The sequence below is a fragment of the Xiphophorus maculatus genome, chromosome 12, assembly GCF_002775205.1.
Source record: "Xiphophorus maculatus strain JP 163 A chromosome 12, X_maculatus-5.0-male, whole genome shotgun sequence".
In the NCBI taxonomy this organism is placed as follows: Eukaryota; Metazoa; Chordata; class Actinopteri; order Cyprinodontiformes; family Poeciliidae; genus Xiphophorus; species Xiphophorus maculatus.
In genome coordinates, this window is record NC_036454.1 from 22,370,230 (window position 1) to 22,393,791 (window position 23,562).

Here is a 23,562-nt window from a genome sequence, read left to right on the forward strand (position 1 = left end):
GAAAAAGCAGTTGGATGAAGTAACTTGTCAATATAATATAATATAATATAATATAATATAATATAATATAATCATCATTTAAACCATCCTAGCAGCCCAAACATCAAAAGTCTTCTTAATTTTCCTCACTTTCCAGAGTGTTGCATGTGTGAAACTATTTGTACTCTGCAGATTTCTTCTGTTTTGCTTTTTTGCCTGTTTCTGGAAAAAAAAGAAACAGACAAAAATATCTGAATCTATCATATCCTTGAATGATACATTGTCAGTTGTCCAAAAAAACTTGGTTGCTACATACTGTATATAAGTCTATGTTGGCTTGAAGAGCCCTTTTTCCTCTTTATAATTTAAATCACTATATATCTAATTATCTTTGTTTGATACAAAAAAATGTTTCATAATCTGAAAAAAGCAAAAAAAATATATACTGCTCAAAAAAATAAAGGGAACACTTTAAGTGTTAAACACCTGTTTAAGTGTTCCCTTTATTTTTTTGAGCAGTGTATATATATCTAAAAGGAGGTAAATACTTTTTCAAAGCTTGCTGACTGTAGTCTATACAAACACAAACCCTCCTTAATTTTCCCAGAGTAACCGTATGACTTTTAGGTAAAGAGACAATAATTTTGTAGATAATTTAAGATCTATATGTCTTGACTTAATACGACTGTTATTCTTAGTTTTTAGTTTTGTTGTCAGTTTTCCACAGCACCCTAAGTAGTCTATGTGTAGATTTCAGTTAGCATGGTTTGTCAGAAGTAACCTCCCCTTTCAGATAGGGCATTTTGAAGAAAAGATTTCTCCATATTATTGAACAAGTGTTCTCCGGCAGTGAGACCACACCTGCTTATCTACTGAACCAGGACTGGGCAAGGCCCGCGGTTCTGTCAAACTCATTCAAAACTTGGGAGGCTCAAATTGTTTCACCGGCTGAGCTTTGAAGTGGAACAGGAATTCAACACAGAAACTTGTCATTGGTCGCTCAGAAAAGAGCCCGCCCATTATCTCACTACGTGGGATTTGATTGGTTTACGTTGCCGTCAGCCACGCCTCTCTCTGGCGACGTCCTACGGGCGCTGTTGGAACTCCGGTAAGTAGGGGCGATGTTGTGGTTATCCATGCCGCCGACACATTCTCCGATCATTCTCTTGTTCGGAAGCCCACCTGTTGCGAGAGCTCCCCACGCATGGAGTTAAGCTCGGACCGTGCGGTGGCAAGGCTGGAGATGTCGCAGGTCCAGAGCGAAGACGGGGAGCCTTTTAATGAGAGCAGCGACGGGGACTACGAGAGCTTGCCGCCTCATGTCTCCGTGACGACCCACATGACAGCCGGAGCCGTGGCAGGCATACTGGAGCACACGGTGATGTACCCCGTGGACTCTGTCAAGGTAACGCCGTCTTCAGAGGCTGCTCGGCTGTTTCTGTTCTCTCCCCGGCGGCTCAAACTCTAACCAGCCGGAAAGGGAGACGCCGAGTGCGGGGAGGATGTGCTAACAGGCGTTAGCCGTGAAGTCTTCGGGCTGCCCATCCTTAGTTAGCCTCGGTGTTAGCTCATCCAATTACTGCAGCCTTGTCGCTTCAAATAGACTGACCGAACAAGTTAAACTGGTCAGCAAAGTAAATCAGAGTAGAAACAAAATGTTTCCCTTCAACTGAAGAAGTTTTGCTCTTTTTTTGGTTTTGCTTTGCTACTTAATAACTTTGCTAACCAAACAAGCTTACTCAAAGCCCACTTTAACATTAAAAAGAGGACATTCACCAAGTTTCTATCTAAGCTATCTCGCAATTCAACTATAGTATTAAAATGAGATGTAATAATAGCCATACGATTGTGAATCTACTCAAATAAATAATGTTAACCAAGTTTTTCTCTGACATTATTCAGGCTAGGTGAAGGTCAAGGTTTTGTTCGGTTAGGATAGATGTCAAGCTTTGAATGAAAAGCTCAAACCACAACTCTGTTACTCCCATTATTAAAGCGTAAATAGTACTTTATTACCTTGCATCTTTGACTGTGCACTTTCATAAATCGCACGCTTGTAGCCACTAGATTCATTGACTGATATTCAAACTTTAATCTTATCTCAATTAGGGTGTGAGCTTTACTTAAAGAGTGCAGGATTAGAGGACCAAACCATCTAAATCTTCTTGTGATCACTTCACTTAGAGAATTAGGTTCATCCTTATTATCGTAGCTCACAGACACCGTGAGTAACTCTACAAACCAGATTCAGCAGAGTATTAAAACACTCTCACACCATGAGCAAAGCTGGAGAAAATCTGTGAACAATAATGACTAAATGTAAGCAGTAATGAGGGATTATTTGATGTTGACATGAAACAAGATTGTGCTGTTTAAAACCTATCAAGTATTTTCTTTTTTTACTAAAACTTGGTATATTTATATTTATATGGTAAATATATATTTATATATATTTCCTGGTAATTTCTTAGAAATGTATAAATTATCTGCAGTCATTTCAATCATATTTAACTCTCCTATAAATGTAAGTCTTTAGACATTTTTTAAAAATAATTGTTAATCAAGCACAAGAAGACTTTTAAATACATCAGCACTTCTGTTTTTATTGCTTAAAAGACAAACCAAGCACCAATTAATCAGCCCCAGACTGAAATTGGCCAGCTTTCCATTGATCGACTCTAAACTGGTGATCAGCAGGTTAAATAAATTAAAAATCTGTTTTTTTTTTTTTTTCTTTACCATTCATGTAAATGAATCAAAACTAAATTCTCCCATAATTTTTGGTCTGTAAACAATATGTACTTTAAGGCTGGCTTTTGTATTTAGTAAAACTTGTATGCATAAATTAGCATTCATTCTTTGTTGGCTTCAAAATTGCAACTCTTACCAAAGATGTTAGGCCTAAAGAAAAAAAAAAAATTAAAAACAGTATAGGCCATGAGAATGCCTATATACATCATTTAATTGTTCTCGATAAAGCTATATTCATAGAGTTTACTAAATTTTTTACGAATAATATTGTTCTCTTTGCTCCAAACATTTACTTGCTATAGAAAAATTCAAGTACTATTTAATCCTCTAACCATATTAGAAGTGATATTTTATTTTAGACAAAATAACAAAAAGAAAGAGGGCTAAAAGGATGAGTCATCTTAGTTAATACTAAGAGAATTATTAAATAATGTAATAAGACCAATAAAATGTCATAAAATAGGATTAAAATAGTATTTTGTAACTTCACAAACAAATAGTTTATTTAAATAATTATGATTTAAATCATATAGAGGAATATTACTTTTTCTATTTTTTATGAAACAGTTGTATAACTTACTAGTTGTGCAAATCCAAACTGGTAAATATATAAGCAGTAGTACATGAGTGGTATAAAAGTATTTATTAAGTGACTGAACGAAGCCAAATTTGGGAAGATCTGTTTTTTGGGGTGGGGCCTTTCTAACCAGTAATCCATTTAGTGAGTGAATGTTTGGTAATTAAAGCGCACATTTAAAGTGGAATGAAATGACTATGTTGTTTGAAGCTTGTTAAAAATTGGCTAAAGAAAGGTAAATTGCAAACAGTTTTTGTGAACTTTGCTCCTGGAATCCCCACTTTCCTTCTGCTGAGCCATTGTTCTCTAACAATGTGGCATTGTTTCTGAAAAATTTGGTTATGTCTACTTTAACTGGAACACATCCACTTAACTTGCGTCCCATTGGCATATATGTAAATAGTCTGATGAGAAGCCTTTATTACCCAATGCTCTGGTGTCATTTCCTCTTGAGATTTCCAAGTTTTCACAAGCACCTTAAAGACTCGGCAGCTCATTCAGTTAAATCTGGAAGGTTTTTGGAGTTACCCAAGTTTTCAAGCTTCAACTGATCTAAACTCATGACAGGAAGAGTCATTTCCATCCTGTCTTGATAAATTACTAGACAACTTCTAAGAAATCAAAGTGCTTTTTTTATTCTTTTTTTTTTTTTAAAGAATTACATTTGAAGGGTTGTTAGAGGAAGTATTGACTTTATGTCAATAAGTTTAGCCTGATGCCTCTCTGGTGCTTTTATTTGTTAGCTCCTCTCAGTCCTAACTGTTTTCTTTGAGTTTGTTTCCTAGTGAAACTCAAGCAGCTCGAGGAATTAGGGAGTAGCCTGTATTAATGTTAGGAGGGGCATCTTATCAGTCTCGTGCAAGTTAGGAATCAGCCTCATGCAGGAAAGGGTGGGTGTCTCTATTTGCTTCTTTGTGCTATTGATTAGTAAACAGCCATATTACCAGAACTGATGAAGCTAAAATGATAACACACAATCAGTCAAATTAGTTGGGACGTTTCCCTTTTATGGTTAAATGTCAACACTGGTGCTTCTTGTTTAGTTGCTTCAGCTGATTGTGACAGAGATGTCGAAATAATGTATACAGTGTTGAATGTCACCTAAAAGTAAAATAGCTAAAAGTTGAATTAGTAATTAGTTTTGTTTTAAAATATTTGCCAAAAAGTACACAGTGATCTTTTTTCTTTTTAAGAATTACTCCTAAAGTTTACTCCCTATTAGGTTTTATTCCTAAATCAGTCCTTTTTAAACTACTTCCTGATGCATTCTTAAAGCATTATTCAGATCTTGTAATGTTCTCAGTCAATCTTTACTACAGGGGTTCACACTTTATTATTCTTCAAACATAATAACCAAAAATCAAATCTGAATTTCATTTGAAATTGTGAATTCCTTAAACATTGAGCTCTGCAGAGCATAGAGTAACACAATGGCTGCTGAGCACTGCCAGCAAGCTGACGGAAAGTTTTTCCTCATACTTGCGGAAAAGACCAATTTTAGGCTTAAGAATATTTACGTTCGTGCAAAACATGGAGAGTCAAGCTGTGGAAACCAAAGGATTGCCTCCCATCACTAGTATTAAGGTGAAGCTAATTTAAAACTACAGTTGGCAAGATCCAAGCCACATCTCTGTCAGTCAGCTGACCCAGCCTGGCTACCTGATCAAACTAATTACCCAGCCAACACTCTTACTCTTTACTCTGGAAAAAACACAATGGCAGAAAGGTATAAGCACTGAAACAACTACTACATTTGGCAGATTTTTCATTCTGTTTTTCTGCATAATTTTTCTGTTCTACCTTTACCAAAACTAACAAAACTTATACATAACATTGTTATAACTCTAACAATCAATATGTTACATTCTTGTAGCTGTGCTTGGAATAATTGTATTTAAATAAAAGAAATGAGATCATGTTTTTCCTTTTTTATATATAAATACCACATGATTATTGTATTTTTACTAAACGTTATCATGCAGAGAGATTTATTTATATGCTACATCACATCTTGAGTTATTGTCCAGTTTATGAAACATATTATAACTTATTATTTTGTGGCTAATAAAATAAAGATATGACAGATCAAAAGCTGTGCCCTTAGTTATGTGTATTTAATGCAGAATAATGAAGTTCAGATTTGAAAAATATAAATGTTATTGTTTTCAAAATAGCTAATTATACATGAGTCCAATGCTACAGAGAAACAGTGAAACATCCCTTTACTGATGAATAGGGACCAGCTGTGCTTTATGGTGAATTTTGGAACATTAAAAAAAAAGTTCTTAAATGCACAGACTATAATAAAAACTTAAGCTTGAAAAGCATACAATTCTGTTGTTTTGGTGTTTCTTGACATTAAAATTTGTACCCAATTTTTTTAAAATAAAATACATTTTGAATTAGTCTCTAAGTTTTGCGCTTTTGTTGTGGTACATTTATGGCTGAAATTAAGGAATGCTAAACAGAATATATACATCAAACACGCATTGCTATTTCATCTAGTCTTATCTTTCTCTGGCCTTATTTCTCCTCACATTAGGAGATACAAATCCAGACAAGCATGTGCCTTATTAGGGGCATAACCTCATTTGCAGTCCCAAAACCTCAACCACTGACTCAGATTGCCAGGTGATGTGTTGCCAAGTTTCCAAAAATCTTCACTCAGAGGAAATGTAATTGATATTTTATTGTCGACCCAAAGGAAGGAAGCTCAGTAGAACATGCTGACAAAGACAAACTTGACCAATCTCCTGAGCCGGCCCCGAATCTCCCTGCAAATGAAAACATGCTTTGTGCTGTCCGGATAACTCGGCATGGTGGAGTTAAACAAAGAGCTGCCACAGCCTCCCGATCCAGAACCTCGCTAAAGCCAAGAGCGCGTTCAGTCAGAGCGACTAGAGCACGCTACACTTGATTTAAAAAAATAAAATAAAATAATTATTCAGGTTCTTTAACATCTTAAAAACCATACATTCAGTCACACAATAAAACAAGGCAACCAACTAAATACTGTAACAAAATCTAACCTAAGGAAATTAAAATTTTATAATCATAGAAGAATTTATATTAAATGATTTTATTTCACAGACACGGATGCAGAGTCTGCAGCCGGACCCCAATGCACAATACAAGGGCGTGTATGAAGCCCTGAAACGGATCATCAAGACGGAGGGGATCTTCAGACCGCTGAGGGGCCTCAACATCACCATGATGGGAGCGGGGCCCGCCCATGCACTCTACTTCGCCTGCTACGAGCGCGTCAAGCACTCTCTGAGTCACATCATTCAGAGCGGAGGCAACAGCCACATAGCCAACGGTACGAGCGTCCGTGTCCCCACACACTCTTTCCCCAACGTCAGACCAGCTGCTGCACGCCGTAGACGAAGCAAACCATCCAGGAAGAGGGCAGTTCTTCTCATCAATATACAGTTTACAATAGCCGGGTCAAATGTGCGACCCAGCCGTGAGAAATCCCATGATGGATCTGTCATTTAAAATCTGTTTTGTTGATCAGAGGGGAACAGGCTGTTATGTTATCTGAAGCTTGTGTAAATTTCAGCCTCATGTGTTTAGGAATGCATTTCTTTTGGTCACTGAAACAACTTGAGCAGTGTCACAGCTTCAGAGTCAACAAGGTTTGCTAATGTTTCAACAGGCGTGGCAGGGAGTGTGGCCACTGTTCTGCATGATGCCGTCATGAATCCAGCTGAAGGTAAGAAAACGTCAACGCTTCAATGCCACATTTAATACAGGATGATGGCGATAAACAGGCGGTTAAGAAGGAACACACTTATTTTAGAAACTCAGTGAAGCGCGAGGTGGATCATAACGCTCCAACCACAGAGCAATAGTTAATTAGTTATATGCCTGCCGTAAAGGGCATGTTGACTCTGGAAGAGCTGCAGACACTAAACAGCTCAGGTGGGGAAATCTGTTAACAGGATATATTAGTCAATCACTCCACAAATGTGGACTGTATGAAAGAGCAGCCTAGAGGAAGGCATAAACCATTTATAATTCTACTTTTTACTTCCCCCTAAAATTTTACTTAGTAAAAATAACATTGAAAACATAATGATGAATATGAGGAGTACACTTTTAGAAGAAAGATTTGTTTGCTTTCAAAGGAGTCCAACATTTTAGTGGGAAGCAGACTTGGGATTACCACTTGGGATTTTTTTTCTTTTTGACTTGTGTATGGAAAGTTTAACAATTATTATTGCAAAAATGTGTGAAATTTAACAATATTTATGTAAAAAAAAAAAAATTAAGGAAGGAATATCCTTTAAATTCATTTCGATTCATAATAAGTGTAGTCTTAAGGCACTTTAGAAAAAATAATTTCAGTTCAAGCACACGTACGTTCCAATTGATGCCAGTCATCAAACAGTGCAGTATGCTAAATTAATTATTCTAAGTAGATTAAAAAGTTTATGCCTAAGGAAGCCCAGTAGATTGCTTTGTCTCTATTTTTTGCTCCTTCCAGCTTTCACTCCTGCTGGACTTTACAGCAATTAAATTGGTTACATCGATTGGTTATTCTCCCCTTTACTGCCTAATATAAAATGTAACACTAACATAACTTTGATGCCTTCCAGTGGTAAAGCAGAGGATGCAGATGTACAACTCTCCCTATCGAGGACTTTGGGACTGTGTTCGGACAGTGACTCACACCGAAGGCATCGGAGCTTTCTACCGCAGCTACAGCACTCAGCTGACCATGAATATTCCCTTCCAGGCGGTTCACTTCATCACCTACGAACTGATGCAGGAGCAGCTGAACCCTCACAGGCATTACAACCCGAGCAGCCACATAGTGTCGGGAGCGGCGGCGGGGGCAGTTTCGGCCGCGGTGACCACTCCGCTGGACGTTTGTAAAACGCTGCTCAACACGCAGGAGAATGTCGCGCTGAGCTCTGTGAACATCAGCGGCCACCTGTCGGGAATGGCCAATGCTTTCAGGACGGTGTACAGACTGGGAGGTCTGGCAGCATTCTTCAAAGGCGTCCAAGCTCGGGTTATATACCAGATGCCCTCTACTGCCATCGCCTGGTCGGTGTACGAGTTCTTCAAGTACTTCCTGACGAAGCAGAAGCTAGAACAAGAGGCGGCATCCGGGCAGCTGTGATGTTCGCCTTTCCTTGACTCATGAAACACTCCAAGCCCAAAGGATGTGAGAGTCGGTGAGGAGGAAAACGGCACCAAGACACCAGGTGGCAGTGTGGTGTTTTAATTCCACTCGTCATTGTCATCTCATTATCTGGGTTTGTGGGGTTTTTTATTACTTTTTTTTAGCTACAGCGATGGCTGCACAACCACTCTATGCAAAAAACAGGATTTATCTCAAATAGACAAGGTGTCCTATTTAACTGCACCGTTTCGCTCCACTACCAAGTCAGTCACAGCTCAGTTCCCTGTTGTCTCCATGTGGTGAGCACATGATGAAGTTGTCTGAAACTATGTTTATTTGTCTGAAATATTGGAACTTTTTATTTATTTGGTTAGCTTCCTCTAGCTTGGAGTTTATAGCTGCGGAGGAAAGCACAGCGCTGTTTGTTTTATGTGTTTATGAAAACTTTTTTTTCCACATTCTTTAATTCCAGCACTCTGCGGGAGAGACAGCGATGTCATATAAGTGCCTAACTAATATCAAACACTGCTCCACCCATTTTTGTTGTACTTTTAAATAGGAATACTTGATTGGTTCTAGGCCCAAGATGTATTTAAACACGCACACTTCTTCCTCTGTTTCAAGGTATGTGGGCCATAGTAAACCAATTACAGGTGAATCTCAGTGAATCAGAATATAGTAACAGAAATGTATTTTATTTCAGGAATGCAATTCAAAATTTAAATCTCATGTTTTATAGATTATTTACAAGCAACGTGATATATCAGACTGATTTAATTGCTCATTTTGATGCTTGATGGCATGCAGCTAATGGAAAACCCAAAACAAAATTTTGCAAGAAATTCAAGTTTTACATCAGACCAATAAAAAGCATTATTAATACAGCAATGTCAGTCTAAGAGAAGTATATCCATGTACTGTTCAGTGCATGCAGACAGCGCTCGGTAGGAGCTTCTTACTGCATCGGTGCAGCGTTGCATGAAGGTGGTCTGCTGAAGTGTTCAAGTAGCCCAGGTTACATAACTACCTTCAGCTCATCTGCATCGTTGGGTCTGTGAGGCAGATGCCAACACCTGCTGGATTAAGTAATCTGGATTTATTGGCTCCAGGTCTACAACTAGTCAATCGCCTCTAAAAATGTATGAATGGATTTTGGTTCACGATCCTCTTATGACTGCACTATCCCTGCTGCTTGGGCACGCCCACATTTTTTCCTTCCACTTATCTTTACTTTAATATGCTAGGATAAAGCACTCTGTGAATAGCCAATGTCTTGGCTCCTCCTTGTATCAGTTTCAGGACAACTGTGAACTCGGCAGTCTTTCTCCATGGTTTTGTGGGCCATAGCGTTGTCACACTATAACAGTTTTGCATTAAAGTCATTTTATGTTTTACTGTTATGGAATAGTCTAATTTTCTGTTTTGCTGAATGTTAGGTTTTCCTTAGCTATAAGCCTAAATCACTTAAATTAATCGAATTAGGTTTTTAAAATAGCTTTGTGTAAAAGGAAAAAAAAAAAATCATTTTCGATGATCAAATTAGCTGAGATCTACCTGTGTTTGCCCTGTAAAAGCTTAATGACGCAATGCTCCTGAGTCACGCACAACAGAGTCTTAGCTGTTGCAGAACATTGGCAGCTTGTTTGTATGAATTCAGAGGATATATTTATGTACTGAAATTGTCTATTCCTGAGAAATCTCTTTGGATCAGAACTGACTGTTGCCTTGGAAGACGGCAGCAGTGATTAGCTTTTGTGAGACTTGTTTTGTCATAGCAACCTTAAAGGCCTTAGATTGTCTGAATCATCCAAAAATATTTCTTATTTTCTCCTTATGCAGATTATGTGATTAAAATGTAAGCTTGTAAATGAAGTTTTTAAACTAAGCAATGCTGTTGCACTGGCTGTCCTTGTGGGGTCAGTAAAAAAAAACGTCAAAAAAAACCCCAGATCCAATGAAATCGTTTTATTTTCTTCCATCCTGTTGAAGTTACTCATTTCCTGTGCGCTCTATGCTTTTTTTTTTTAGCCTATTTTCTATGTTTTGATTCAGCGTTCAGGATATTTAGCCAGATTGATGCAATTCACAGAGCACTCTGATTTACTTGTTTATGATTACTGAGAGGGTTTTTTTTTTCTTTCTGAAGACGTGTGTCAGATTCCAGTCCAGTGTTCTCTCAAACTCCATGAATTGCTCTGGTTTGTGTGTTCGGGCAAACATAACCAAAGATGTGTGTTGCTTTCTTTTTGCTTTCTGCTTTTAATCTGCTGTGAACACTCATTCCATCTCTGCTGTTTAACCTCGATATAGTGTTAAGTTAGTAAGAAAAACTTGAATTTTTTTTTACAGCTTTGGTTTTATAGATTGAGATTTTCTACAAGTTTCACTTTTCTCAAAGTGTTTTTTTTTAATGTTTTTAGTTTGCCTCAGACGATCAGATTTCAAACCAAGTTTTTAGCTCCTTGTCTTAACCTGGTTGAGCTGGTTTAGAGTATGTAACCTTCTCATGTTGCTTTCAGTGCAATATGACTTCGCAGAAATCCAATAGATTTTGTTACCTACAGCATAAATGCATCTTTATATTTTTGATTATATTTGTTTTGCTGTTTTATTGAAGTAGAATCAGACCATATCTCAGATCACTGACGAAACATTTCTCTTATATCGAAATACATTTGCATTTGAAATGCATGCACTCATCATTCAGAGTGACGGGAAATGTTTTGAGACTATGATCGCTGCAAAATTAAGAGGAAACATTTGTATTCTATAGAGGGAAGAGTTTCGTGATGTAAGTATGTTTATAGTATTTATGTAGAGTTGATTAAAGTGGGAGATGGTCTGACTTTTGCCGAGCTCCATCTCCGGATCTGGAAGGCTTGGAATTTTGACAATGCAAACAAAAGATGATTGTGAAAATGCTGCTACAGTTTGTAACACTGGAGCTGAAATAAACAAGAGATGAGGAATGCTGGCTGTCTGTGTTTTCATTCCAATCTAGTTTTGATAAACTGTTTTAAATTTAAGATGTTGGGGAACATGTATTACATGTCATTAGTGGTTTCATTTGCATATATATTTGTGTAGCTTTGTGCTTCACATTGCAGTCTGGTTTCAATTCAGTTTTTGAGGATTGCTTACCTTTGTCAGTCTGTTGCACCATTTAATTAGCTTCCAGCTCCTTTTGCTCATTTCATAACAAATAATGCTGCGGTAACTTAACTTGATTTCACATAGATGTCTAGATGGGTATGTTGTTACTTTTCTCCACTTCCATGTAAATCATTTGCCATGTAGATATATAATTCACACTAAAATGGTGATTGATTATTTGGAGCACTGTTGTACTATCAATTATAGCTGTATATCTAAACATAAGTAATATTTGGAGAAGAACGGAAATTTTAGTTATCCTTAACTGTAAAGCAGTAACAGCTTAGCTCCAGTAGAGGACAGTATAGCGCCATGCAAAGCTTCCTGTGCAACACATCAAGTCAAGAAATGCGTACCTGCGGTGTCCTGTCCGTTTTTGGATTATCATCTTAAAGGTCGGGGGTGGATTGGCAGCGCTTTTTGAGAGCAAGCGTTTAGGCACCCCTTAAATTATTGCCATGGAAGATTCAAGGTTTCCTCAAACATGCATAAAAGAACCAAAGCGGCACTCCAAATGGATTTCATGAGGGAATAACATCAAAACATTATACAACGTTCATAAAATCAGTTTTACTCCCCTTTAATACTATGACACATAACATTTTGACCATAACATCATTTTTTATTTTCTTATATATTGCCATTTCTGACTAAAGAGTTAATTCTAATATTTTTAATTTTAGAATATTTGAATGCACCTTAGAATGCTGCTTAGTTGTTATTCTAAAATATTCCTCAAAGAGAATTGAATAAGAAATGTGAATGGTTCTAGTAGAAAAAGAGCCAGGTCTGCACACTTTTAGACTTAGAATTGCACTGTTGCAGCCTGTGTTATTGCATTCTGTGCACAATAGTAATGTGAAAAAGTTACAATCCAATAAAGAAATGATTTGTTGAAATAAAATGTATAAGTGTGATAAATTAAATGAAATCATTATATATTTATTATATAAATAGTCAAATGTATCAATAATTTATCAAGACATGCTGAAGCACAGAACTATGAAATAATGGAATTAAACAACCACTCAAAAACACCTAATGCTTTTGAAAAGATGAAAAATTGTGATAAATAACAGTATTTCCATTGTTATTTTTCTCACATTTATAAATATTTACATAATGCGCTAATGATTTATAGAATTATGCCTTTTTTGACCCTCGTTTTATGTTTGCTATGAAGATTCCTGCTTTACCTTGAAATATGACATTGTTTCATTTTACCATATTGCAGCTTTTACAACAAGCAAAGCAGTAAGGACATCATTTCACACTATGAAATGATTTGTTTGTGCCAGGTCCCAGTCCATCTGTGACTGTTTTATGAGGTAATTTTAAAGCATTTTTTGTTTCAGACTCAACTTAGCAAGAATCTCGTGTGGCAAAACAGACACAGCACTGCTTTTGCTCACAGCTGTTACCAGTGACTGCATTTTGAGAATGAGCCAGTTTAAAGCAGCAGTATGTGACTTTTATATATATAAAAAAAACCCATTTCTTTACATGTTTGTTGAAACTGCCACTATGTTGTGTCAGTGTCACGAGTTTCACTATGACTATGTGAAAGCAACCAGTCAGAGCCAGGAGGAGGGTTTTAGCACTGCCAATCATTTCTGCATGTGTAGGATTTCGATCTTTTCATAGATGATCTATCTTATAACACACTGTCATGACATGGTGACAGTTTCAACAAATATTAAAAAAATATACCTATACACTGCAACTGTAGCTGCTGTGACATCATAGTCAGTAGTTCTCCCATCCACCACAGGTGTACGATTAGCTTGAAAGAACTTTGGAAGGCCACATAATGTTATGAGAAAAGCGTCAGGATGCAAACCTAGAACATGAGTCGTATGTCCTCACAAGAATGTCTGACATCTACATCACCATGGTGCATTGAAGCCCTCACATATACAGTAAATCACTGACTATGTGTAGGAAAATTAGACTTTCAGCTGCTTCCATTCACCATTTGTTACAGAACTGCTTTACTTCTGCCTAAAATGCTCTGATGACAAAGATGTTAATTGTAGATAAAGAAGAAAGCTGATACCGGCAACATGTCTATGGACACGTACACCGATTCTATAAACCTGAAGTGTTTAGCTTTCGCCCTCGTCCAGGAGTCGGTTGTTTATCTGAAGCGCACAATAAATGCCCCTCTCATCCACATCCTCCATCTTACAATGTTTTTTTCTAATCTTTGTAATCTGCAGTAAACTTTCTTACCACTTTATAACATTATCTGAAAGATAACAGGAAAATGACCTTTATCTTGGGGCCTGCATGTCTTAGAGCATGTTTCTCCCAGTGCCTGCAGCAGCGCAATCGGCATCAGCCATCAGGAGAGTTAGATGCTCCGTGGCGTATCTGCTGATGGGAGAAGAAAGGCAGCTGCTCTGCTGGATGAGCAACATGAGGGATCCAATTACAATATCCGAGGAAATTTTGTTGAGAGCTCCCATGGGTAGATGGAGGCCGCGTTAAACCTCCTTATCATCTCCAACAAATTTGTGAGACAGTCACGGCATATTGGAGCACAAACAAAGACTGTCTTTGTGGTCAGGGTTACTTTTCTGCTCATCTGCAGGAAAGATCTGCTTGTTTGTTAAAGCATCATTGACCACCTTGAAGTGAACTTCAGTGCAGTGTGCACAGAGCACATCAGACCACCAAAATAGCACAGTAAGCAAGGCATGACTCACTTTTAAGATTAAGATTAATCCTCTTCAGAAATACTCTCAGAAGTTACATCACATCATTCTTTCAAACCACAGAATTGTATATTCATATCAGCTACTGATTTCTTTTCTCGTACCGCATTAGTTCTCTACATTTTTGATAGGCATGCATCTTTTTTTAGTTATTATTATTATTATTATTTTTTAGAAAGTGCATTTAACAAAAACTGCTTTGCTTAAAGAGTTCACATCACGACATCATGAGGATCGAGGACCTTGAGGAGTTTACTGTTCTGGTCCTGCTAGGCTGTTTAGCAGACATGAGTCACATCTACATGCACATGCTTCATAATTTGGTGGGGATTTCTAGAACTGTCGTCGTTTCATATTCTGCTTATATATATATATATGTATATATATATATATATATATATATATATATATATATATATATATATATATATATATATATATATATATATATATATATATATATATATATATATATATATATATATATATATATAGTTTGGACACACTTTCTCATTGAATTCAATGAGAAGGTGTGTCTAAACTTTTGGTCTGTACCGTATATATATATATATATATATATATATGGTGCCTGTGGTCATCGGGGCCCTCGGGGCAGTCACCCCCAAACTGGACCAATGGCTACAACAGATCCCAGACATCAGACATCTCAGTCCAAAAATGTGCAGTCCTTGGCACAGCCAAGATACTGCGCAGAACCCTCAAGCTCCCAGGCCTCTGGTAGAGGACCCGAGCTCAGAGGATAAGAACCACCTGCGGTGGTTGAGAAGGGAATTTATTTTTTATATATATGCTGATATAATTGACTTTAACCTACTTTTACCCACTTACCCTCACTTGCTTGCTCTGCAAATCCTGTAAATCCAGATGGCCCACAGAGAGCTTCAGAGTCACTCCCCCGAGAAGATTGAAAATGAACAATAAAGACAACCTGGTGTTTTTGCAAGTATGCTCTGTTTGGGATTCAATGTACCGTCTCCCTTTGAGCCCACGGAAATGCAGGTATTACAAAACAGTGACTGCGATAATAGCCGTGCTGCTCACCTCCAACTTCAACCTTCTATGAGCTCCTTTATCTGATGAGCCTCCTATACGGCCTGAGAGACACCGAGATGCAGTCGGATTTTCAGTGTCGTCAAAACAGATGCAATCTGCCCTCTTCATGTCAAACTACCTGTTTACTCTGAGGGCTTAGGGAAGAGCTCAGCTACAGTTCACTTCAGTTTGAGAAAATGAATAAACGTTTTAGAAGCCATGTTAATTTTAGCAGGATGTCTCAGTTTTCATAATGTCCTGTGGGTTTCATAACTTCATAGATATACTTCCTCTATATAAATGTTATTTTATTGTATGTTAACCCTGCATACTGAACCAAATCACAAATGAGCCTCATACATTTAGTTCTAAAGCAAATGCTTTTGAGTTAAACACTAAAGTCAGATTTGTGACAATGAGGGCTCTCTCTATCAGTTCTGTCTGTCCTATGCTCACACTAATGCTACTGCCAACTTGCCCTTCCTAAATATTTACAGCTTAGTAATCTTGCATGCCATCTTTTCACCAGTTTTAACGACAGAACTAAGTCACCACTGTATCCCACTATAAATTCATTTCCAAAAGCTACAGATTCTTAGCTTTTTTTTCACAAATAATACATGAGTGTTTTAAGTAAACAAGTGGATTTCTTAATAGGATGCAAATAGCATAAAAAAATAAAAATGATACACACCCTCATATTTGATAAAACTGCTGTTGCTATTGTGATCTTAAAGACTTTAGAGATATCCTGTGTTTGCATATTTGTTAAGTGAAAGGTTGTAAAAGGTTTGCAGTCTCTTGCAGTCTGCAGTGTAGTTTTGATGGTTATTTCTTTTCTTTTCTATGTTTCTTGTTATGCTTTGATGCTTTCTTTGTTGAATCAAGAAAGCATCAGTCTGTCTTTAAAGCATTTTACTCAAACAACAACAACACAACTTCTCAGCGTGGCTGAAACATCACTCACTCCATTTTTAAACAACTCTTTCCACATGGCTTGTTTTGATGGTGTTATTAACTGAGACTACAATAAACCTTTTCCCATTTTCTAAACATTTAATGCTACATACATGCTGCACACATCTTCTGAAAAACACTATGCCATGGCATACACTTTACTTTAGTAAAGGTATTTAAACCCCTTAATTTTTTTGCAGATAGAAATCATTGTTTTTCACTGGTAATTTTACATAAGGCATCTACTGAACATATTGCATGAATTTTAAGTAAAAAAAATGTACATGGTATTTAATTTTTCAGCTAGATTTACACAGACATTTTTTTAATAAAAAACAAAGTGTAAAGGTCATCTAATTAGCAACCAAAGTGTGTAATTTCAAGTAACAAGTAACTTATTGTGATTTTGTGTGCCTCAAGAATATATAATATGTTGTTTAAAAGATTTCAACAAGGCAGAGTCTCCCTTCAGATGCAGGATATCAGGAGAATTTTATCCTAATATAAATCTAGAGGCGCATGATAACTCTGGAGGGGTTCTAGAGATTCCTATAGTTCATAGGTGGAACGATCTATGAACAGACTGAAAATACGGTGCAAACTCCATCATTCTGGAGTTTGTGGAAGAGTGGCAAGAATATGGAGGACCAAAACTGGCATACTTTAAAATAAAAGCAGAAATTTACATTGCTTGTTTTTTCTTAAAACGCATGTGTAAGGATAAGAAAAAACAAAAAAAATATATAGATTTCTGATTTTATCTTTAATTATGCCAGTTTTGGTCCTCCATAAAAATATATATATTTCTAAATGTTCAAAGTAAATTAAAACAGGAGTCAAGGAAATTGTATTATTACCATGAAGAGCATTTCCCCCCCCCAAAACCAAACAGTAGATGTGCAATCTAAGAAAAGGCAAAAACAAACAATTAACTTTCTTTCACTCTCTTCATGTCAAAAGGCAGCTACCATCCTAAAGAAAACAGGTACTGTTACTATTTTATCTGTGCACGTTCCTATCTTTTGCAGAATACCATGCCCATCAGAGTACTGACACACAAAACGTCTGACATGCTTCATGCCGAGCTGTCACAATACGACATCATCACCTGGGTGTGTGTGACAACAGGGTGTGGCATCAGTTTAAACTGGACCCAAGAGTCTGAGTCTAATCTTCATACTTCAGATCACCGCGTGTTTTGTGTCAATTCATGTTTTTGTTGCACTTTCCAGAGGTCGTGTTGACGTCTCTTCCGACTGCCTCGGCAATCTTGTGTACATTTCTTTTTTTCCCAATGGTTTTTCCCAACTGCCACGATGTCATCTGCAGGAAACTGAGATGCTGTTTATCTTCAGGTAATCTGATCAGGGTTCTCCAACAGAATCAGCTCTCATTCCTCAATTTCAACAGATAACATCTCACACTGCACAAAGTGTAACTTCATGCAGATGATTTAAACGATTCCAGCAAAATACCTCTAGAGTTGTCACACAAAAGTTATTTTTTTTAGCTAACTGTAATATTTTCACCGGCTCCTTTGAGAGAAATTCACAATTTACAGCTTAATTATTATTAAGCATCTAATACAAGTGTTGCCCTGCAACAGACTGGCGGCCTGTCCAGGTTGGCCCCTCCTCTCGCCCGGAACGTTAGCTGGAGATAGGCACCAGCAGCCCTCCTGACCCCACTAGGGACAAGGGTGTTAAGAAAATGGATGGATGGATGGATGGATGGATGGATGGATGGATGGATGGATGGATGGATGGATGGATGGATGGATGGATGGATGGATGGATGGATGGATGGATGGATGGATAATACAAGTGTTGTATAAAACACAATAGAATATGATGTTATCTAAAATTTTTGTGAATTACACAAAATTCTTGCTGTGAATAGTTTTTTTTTGCAAAGAGTTTTCAAGAAAAATGAGCTTCAGCAAAAAATAATTTATTAATGAAATAGTCACCAATGCCAAACAGTTTGATTCAGGTCACCATCCATGCAACACACAGCTTGCTTCTTTGGACAACATTATTATATGAAAAGAGAAGCATCCAGGCAGTTCAAAGTGTATTACTTAAAAGAAAAGAAACTTCAAGTCCCTTAGCATTGGCTAATTATTATCTGTCGTGACTTTTCTACCACAACATTGGCCCCCAGGCTCCACTGTAGTCCCACAGGTAGGGTCTGTACTGGTAGGTTTTGCAGAAGGACATTAATAGTGATGCTCTGACCAAATCCTCTCTCAAGCCCAGTCCGTCTGCTTTGTACGCATCCTTGCAGAGCTCTGCAGTCTGCTGCTTTCGCTTCGTTTTGTACCGCCTGTTCTGAAACCAGATCTTGACCTGGGTCTCGGTCAGTCTTAAGGTGCTGGCCAGATGGGCCCTCTCTGGGGCTGATAGGTATTTCTGGTGGCTGAATTTTTTCTCCAGTTCAAGCACTTGAAGATGCGTGAAGGCCGCTCTGGACCGCTTCTGTTTTCCTGGGGAGGAAAAGCTCGACTCTGAGGAGCTGGGATGGGACGTGTCCAGAGACTCTGTGGAGGACAGAGCAGACATATAAATAGGTCTGCTGTTTAGTTTTTTAGTAAGTTTGTTAGGTTTGTGATCACCATGAATTACGCAGAATAGACAAATTGAAGCGATCTATTTTTTAACTCAATATTGCTACCATTTCCTAAATCCCAAAGAGATGTTGAATTAGCTCGTCAACATCGCATGCAAAACCGTTGACAGATTCCCTATACTTAACCCTCCAGTTATTTCAAGCATGCCGGTGCTCACCTGTGTGCATTCCAAAGGCGGATTCCTCAGGATAAAGGTGTGTTGACAACTTTTCAGACTCCTCTCTCCAGTCGGAACATTTTTCCCTCCTTGGCGAGCTGCATTTGCCGTCCACTCTCTTGCAGTTCTTACTGGACAGGATGTCCTCAATGAGGAAAGACGTCACAGGTTTGATTGTACCAGACATTTCCATCCAGTGATCCCAGGAATCGGAGACCTGTCGGTACCAGAAGACCGAGGCTTTGCTAAAGCAGCGTGTGTGTTCTCACACTCTCAGGAGGTTTCAATTTATATGTAGGGAAGAGGCGGGTTCAGCCAGACTGAAGTGAAAGAGGGGTGGGTCAAGCTGACAATCATTTTGTCGACTTCTGTGGAGAAACCTTACTGGAATTTCAGAGATTAAAATCATTATCATTCCTCAAAATCAGTGTTGTAATTGTTTAGTTCTAATGTTTTGATGTTTTAGTATTAATTTCTAGTGTGAAACACCGAAAGCAGAAACATTTTTTTGTATTTTGTTGGCTTTTTGGAGTGTTTACTTGGTACGACTTTATAAAGACAGACAATAAAACAATCAGGCAACAGATCTCCAACAGCACACGAACACACCACACACTGGATTTTGGTGAAAATGTATGAACAAAAATATTGTCAAGTAAATTTCTTGTTGCAGTGTCTTTACATTTTTAAAGAGACAAAATCAGATAAACGAAACAAATTTTTTCTTTGGAAACTTTCAGCTTGGATAAATTGGACATATGCATGAATGTACAGGCCTCCATGAGCACACGCGGACACCCCTACCCACACACCCCCAAAAACCCATGGACACGCCCACACACACACTTTTAAAATAATGTCTTTCTATTCTTTACTCTGAACTATCTAAAAACTAAAAATAAATAAAATAAATGGAAAGCAAAACACTAAAAATACTATGTGAAGATTTTCTGTGCATTTCTTATAAGGAACTTGCAACGAAAAAATCTAAGACCATTACTTGGTTCTAGTTTTCTGAAACATTATTAACAAGATGAGGCGTAGTGCATAACTAATAGTTATGTCATAATTTGAAAAACTGTTTCAACCTACTTTTATTTGCAATCTGTGGTTAAACAAAATAGTTTTGCCCTGTATAAATGTATAAATGTATTGTATGTATTCCCTGCACGTGTAAATCTACTGTAACAGTTTGATATTAATAACTAAATTTAATGTACTTTAAGATTTTCTGTGATATACTAACCCATGCTGTGTATAATTGGAAGGCAGAAGGATCTATTCCTGTCAAAAATATTTTACAAGTAAAAATCTGAAAGGTGTGGCATGCCCATTAACTCAACACTTTGTAGAACTTGTCTCTACCAGCTTTAGAAACCCAAATTTTGTCCAGTCTTCTTTTCAGTGTTGCTCACATTCAGTCAACTTGCGTGGAAAGTGTTTGTGAACATTGTTTTCTGGTCCCCTGATTCTCATGTTTAGGCTTTTGTGCTGTAGGAAGCTGAACCTCTGCACCAGTCTTAAGTCTTCTGCAACATATTTTTTTTTATCAAGAGACTTTCCTGCATTACTACATCTGTCTTCCCAGATGTAGTTAAACTCTGTCCAGTTCTCCCTCTTCCTGCTGAAGAAAAGCATTTCCTCAGCATGATGCTGCCAGGCGCATGTTCACAGTGAACATTGCGTAGTGATGTGAAGTGTTTGCTTTCCACCACTCACGGCGTTTTGTATGTTTGATAAAAAGTAAAGTTCTGTTCTCATCCGGTCAGAGCTCCTTCCTCTACCTGTTTTCTGTGCCGTTTGTGACAAACCATGAACTGTTTGCCTCCTGCATCTCTATCATAATAACCAGAAGCTCCTCAGTCTTCATGATGCTGTTTCTTCTCTGATGTTCCCTGACAACCATCTGACCACAGTTGAATTTGCATTGAGATTAAATTACAAGGGACTACATAACATGAGCTTTTTACTGTTGGTCTGTAAATAAAACATAGATTTGTTTCTGCTTGTTTTGTGGGAATGAATAAAAAAATCTCAAGGAGTATGAATATTTTTGAGAGGTGCTGTACAGTTACATACTTTAAAAGAAAATGAGACAAGTTTGTAGCTTTCCTGGGGTGAAAGGATGAAAGATAAAACCTTCTGCTCCAGACACACATACTCTCTAAGTATTTGGTGCCACAGCAGTTAAATGGATTTACGTCTTAATCCCCACAAACCCGTCAGCTCAGCACGAGGAGCCCAGTGGCCTCAGGGAGACACCACTGTCTGCAGCATATGGGCAGAGTGGGAAGGGTGGGGGTCAGAGTGGGTGGTCAGGCCTCCATGAGCACTAATGAGTTGGACACATTGAGGCCGGCTCCTGAATGGATGCGCTCATTGTTTCTAGATGTTTATTTGTTGTTCTCTGCGGTGCAGAGTGACCTCTCTGTGGCGGCTGAGATGTTTACTGGAGGTGTCCGTGTTGCTCTGGGATTTAATGCTTCATTAGTCGATCCATGATTTCGGGTATGATAAACATGACCCCATTGCTGCCTTCTGGTCCTGCTGACTCTGTTCACGCATCAGCCGTAGTCTGAAACTGACGTGGCCCTGTATCATCCCTGCTTTATTAAAATGAAAATATCGTTAGTCGTGTAAATTACACTGGCAATCACACATATTTAAATGCTGCTTATGGTGATTCGCTGGAATAGCATATCTACTCAGCTTCCTCTTTAACCTATTGTCTTGTCAACACAGTGTTAAGATCCTCTATGTGATACTCTTTACCCTGACCTTGTCTACAGCTTTCTCAGGTATGTTGAATGGTAAAGAGATCCTTTATCTTATTGTCTAGACTCCATATCTCTTTTGTTTTCTACAATCCCTCTGAGTTTTTTTTTTGGGGTGGTATTTTCTGTAAAACAAAAACCTTTTTCACTTTGGCAGAAGCGCAAATTTTGCTTAAATGTATTTAAACAGGATGTGACTTCAGGGCGACGTCCCAAACTTGGTTGGTTTTTCTCTGAACCTTCTTCGCGTGTCTGAAGAGGAAACCTCATGCACTCTGCGTGATGACACAAGCATAAACAAAAGCGAGCCGTAAGAGTCAGCGCACGTGTTATTCTAGAGGGGGATTACATTTGAAACAGCTCCTTTGAGCGAGCACACCGATGCAGTCATCTGCCCTTATTCTGCGACAATACGGGAGGAAGACGATCCTTACTCTGATTCTCTAACAATCCCCATGATTGCTGTCTGTTTAAGCTAGCAACCTTTCCTTGTCAGGTATTGTGTTTTAAGCATTCACCTCGTAGATATGTCACTGCATAGTTGCACATCAGACGTGACATCGCAGCGCTTCCGACCTTTTAGCCCAGAAAGGCATTTGTCTTCCACAGTTTAAACTTTGTGGTGACAATGTTTTCTTTGAGCTGCTGCATGTCGCTGTGCCATCAGTCTTCTGCCATTTCCCCTGTTATTTCATTGTCCGTGATGACAGGCAGAGATTGTTGTAACTTAACAGTACATTTGTCAGACTCCTGTGCTGTTGTCGGGTTGACAACAGTTTTCGTCATGTGAGTTACAACTTCACGCAAAACTAGTATGGTCTCTTTAAACGATTTCTGTGACATAACAGATATGTCATCAGATTTATGATAGGCCAGTATGTGGTACATGATCAACATTAAGTAAGTAAGTAGAGTTTATTCATAAGGTGCTTTTATCAGACATAAAATCACAAAGCAAGGTACGATAAAAAGTAACCTTAAACTATGCAAAGCAGGAAACAAACACAAAAACACAATAAAATCGTGACATAAAAGCCTGGGAAAATAAAAGTACTTTTAGTTGCTATTTTAAAAACCTCCACAGTCAGTGAAAAAGAGCTGCAACAGCAAAGTGTCCCACATCCTTGGGGCTACTGAATAAAATGTCCCTTGGGTTTTTAGCCACTTACGTGGAACAACCAAAGAGACTCTGTGTTTGAGAACGAAGGCCATGAGCAGCAGAGTATTTAGTTAAAACCTGACAAAGATAATCAGACCTGACTATTTAAAGCTCTCTACTTCAGCACAAGAACTTTTAAAGAGGTACAGGTTGTGGAAGGTTTATGTTTCTGCTTCAGAGTCTTCCAGGTCATAAATAGGATTTTTTTTTTAACCCACGTAGGTAAGATTCAAGCTTTTTTTTTAAATTTTATTTAAAATCTTATACATTATTTTGTTCAGTTTATCTGAACTGATTTTGAACACAGGTAAGCCTTTTTATTCAATCTGTCATATGTTCTGAACAAGGTGTTTCGGACCATTTTTTCTTCATAGATGCCATTCTTTATTCATCTTCAGCTATTTAGAGATGATGCGATGCATATTTAATAAATGTACTGTTGTTTGACAAAATCTTTAATTCCGACATTGCATTTGTTGGAAAAGAATAAAGCCATGACATTTACAGGCTATTTAACACCCT

General features: G+C 37.9%; 2 protein-coding genes across 2 annotated transcripts; one reads left to right on the forward strand and one right to left on the reverse strand.

Annotated features, from left to right (window-relative positions):
• Positions 1-1,074: 1,074 nt before the first annotated feature.
• On the forward strand, positions 1,075-11,410 carry LOC102219417 (mitoferrin-1). Its single transcript, XM_005808516.2, has 4 exons — positions 1,075-1,384; positions 6,398-6,626; positions 6,966-7,022; positions 7,909-11,410. Exons 1-4 carry the CDS (start codon positions 1,184-1,186, stop codon positions 8,436-8,438), a joined length of 1,017 nt encoding a protein of 338 aa, XP_005808573.1. The 5' UTR covers positions 1,075-1,183; the 3' UTR covers positions 8,439-11,410.
• A 6,909-nt stretch (positions 11,411-18,319) lies between these two features.
• Positions 18,320-19,346, reverse strand: LOC102219157 (homeobox protein Nkx-3.1-like). The gene is made up of 2 exons (XM_005808515.3): positions 19,108-19,346; positions 18,320-18,860 (listed from the first exon to the last, which is right to left on the reverse strand). Exons 1-2 carry the CDS (start codon positions 19,298-19,300, stop codon positions 18,463-18,465), a joined length of 591 nt encoding a protein of 196 aa, XP_005808572.2. The 5' UTR covers positions 19,301-19,346; the 3' UTR covers positions 18,320-18,462.
• Positions 19,347-23,562: the final 4,216 nt, after the last annotated feature.

Coding starts and splice junctions, on each gene's coding strand:
- LOC102219417 (XM_005808516.2), top strand. CDS start 1,184: ATGGAGTTAAGCTCGGACCGTGCGGTGGCAAGGCTGGAGATGTCGCAG. Junction 1,385..6,397: donor ACCCCGTGGACTCTGTCAAG/GTAACGCCGTCT, acceptor TTTATTTCACAG/ACACGGATGCAGAGTCTGCA. Junction 6,627..6,965: donor CAACAGCCACATAGCCAACG/GTACGAGCGTCC, acceptor ATGTTTCAACAG/GCGTGGCAGGGAGTGTGGCC.
- LOC102219157 (XM_005808515.3), bottom strand. CDS start 19,300: ATGGAAATGTCTGGTACAATCAAACCTGTGACGTCTTTCCTCATTGAG. Junction 18,861..19,107: donor CGCCTTTGGAATGCACACAG/GTGAGCACCGGC, acceptor TGTCCTCCACAG/AGTCTCTGGACACGTCCCAT.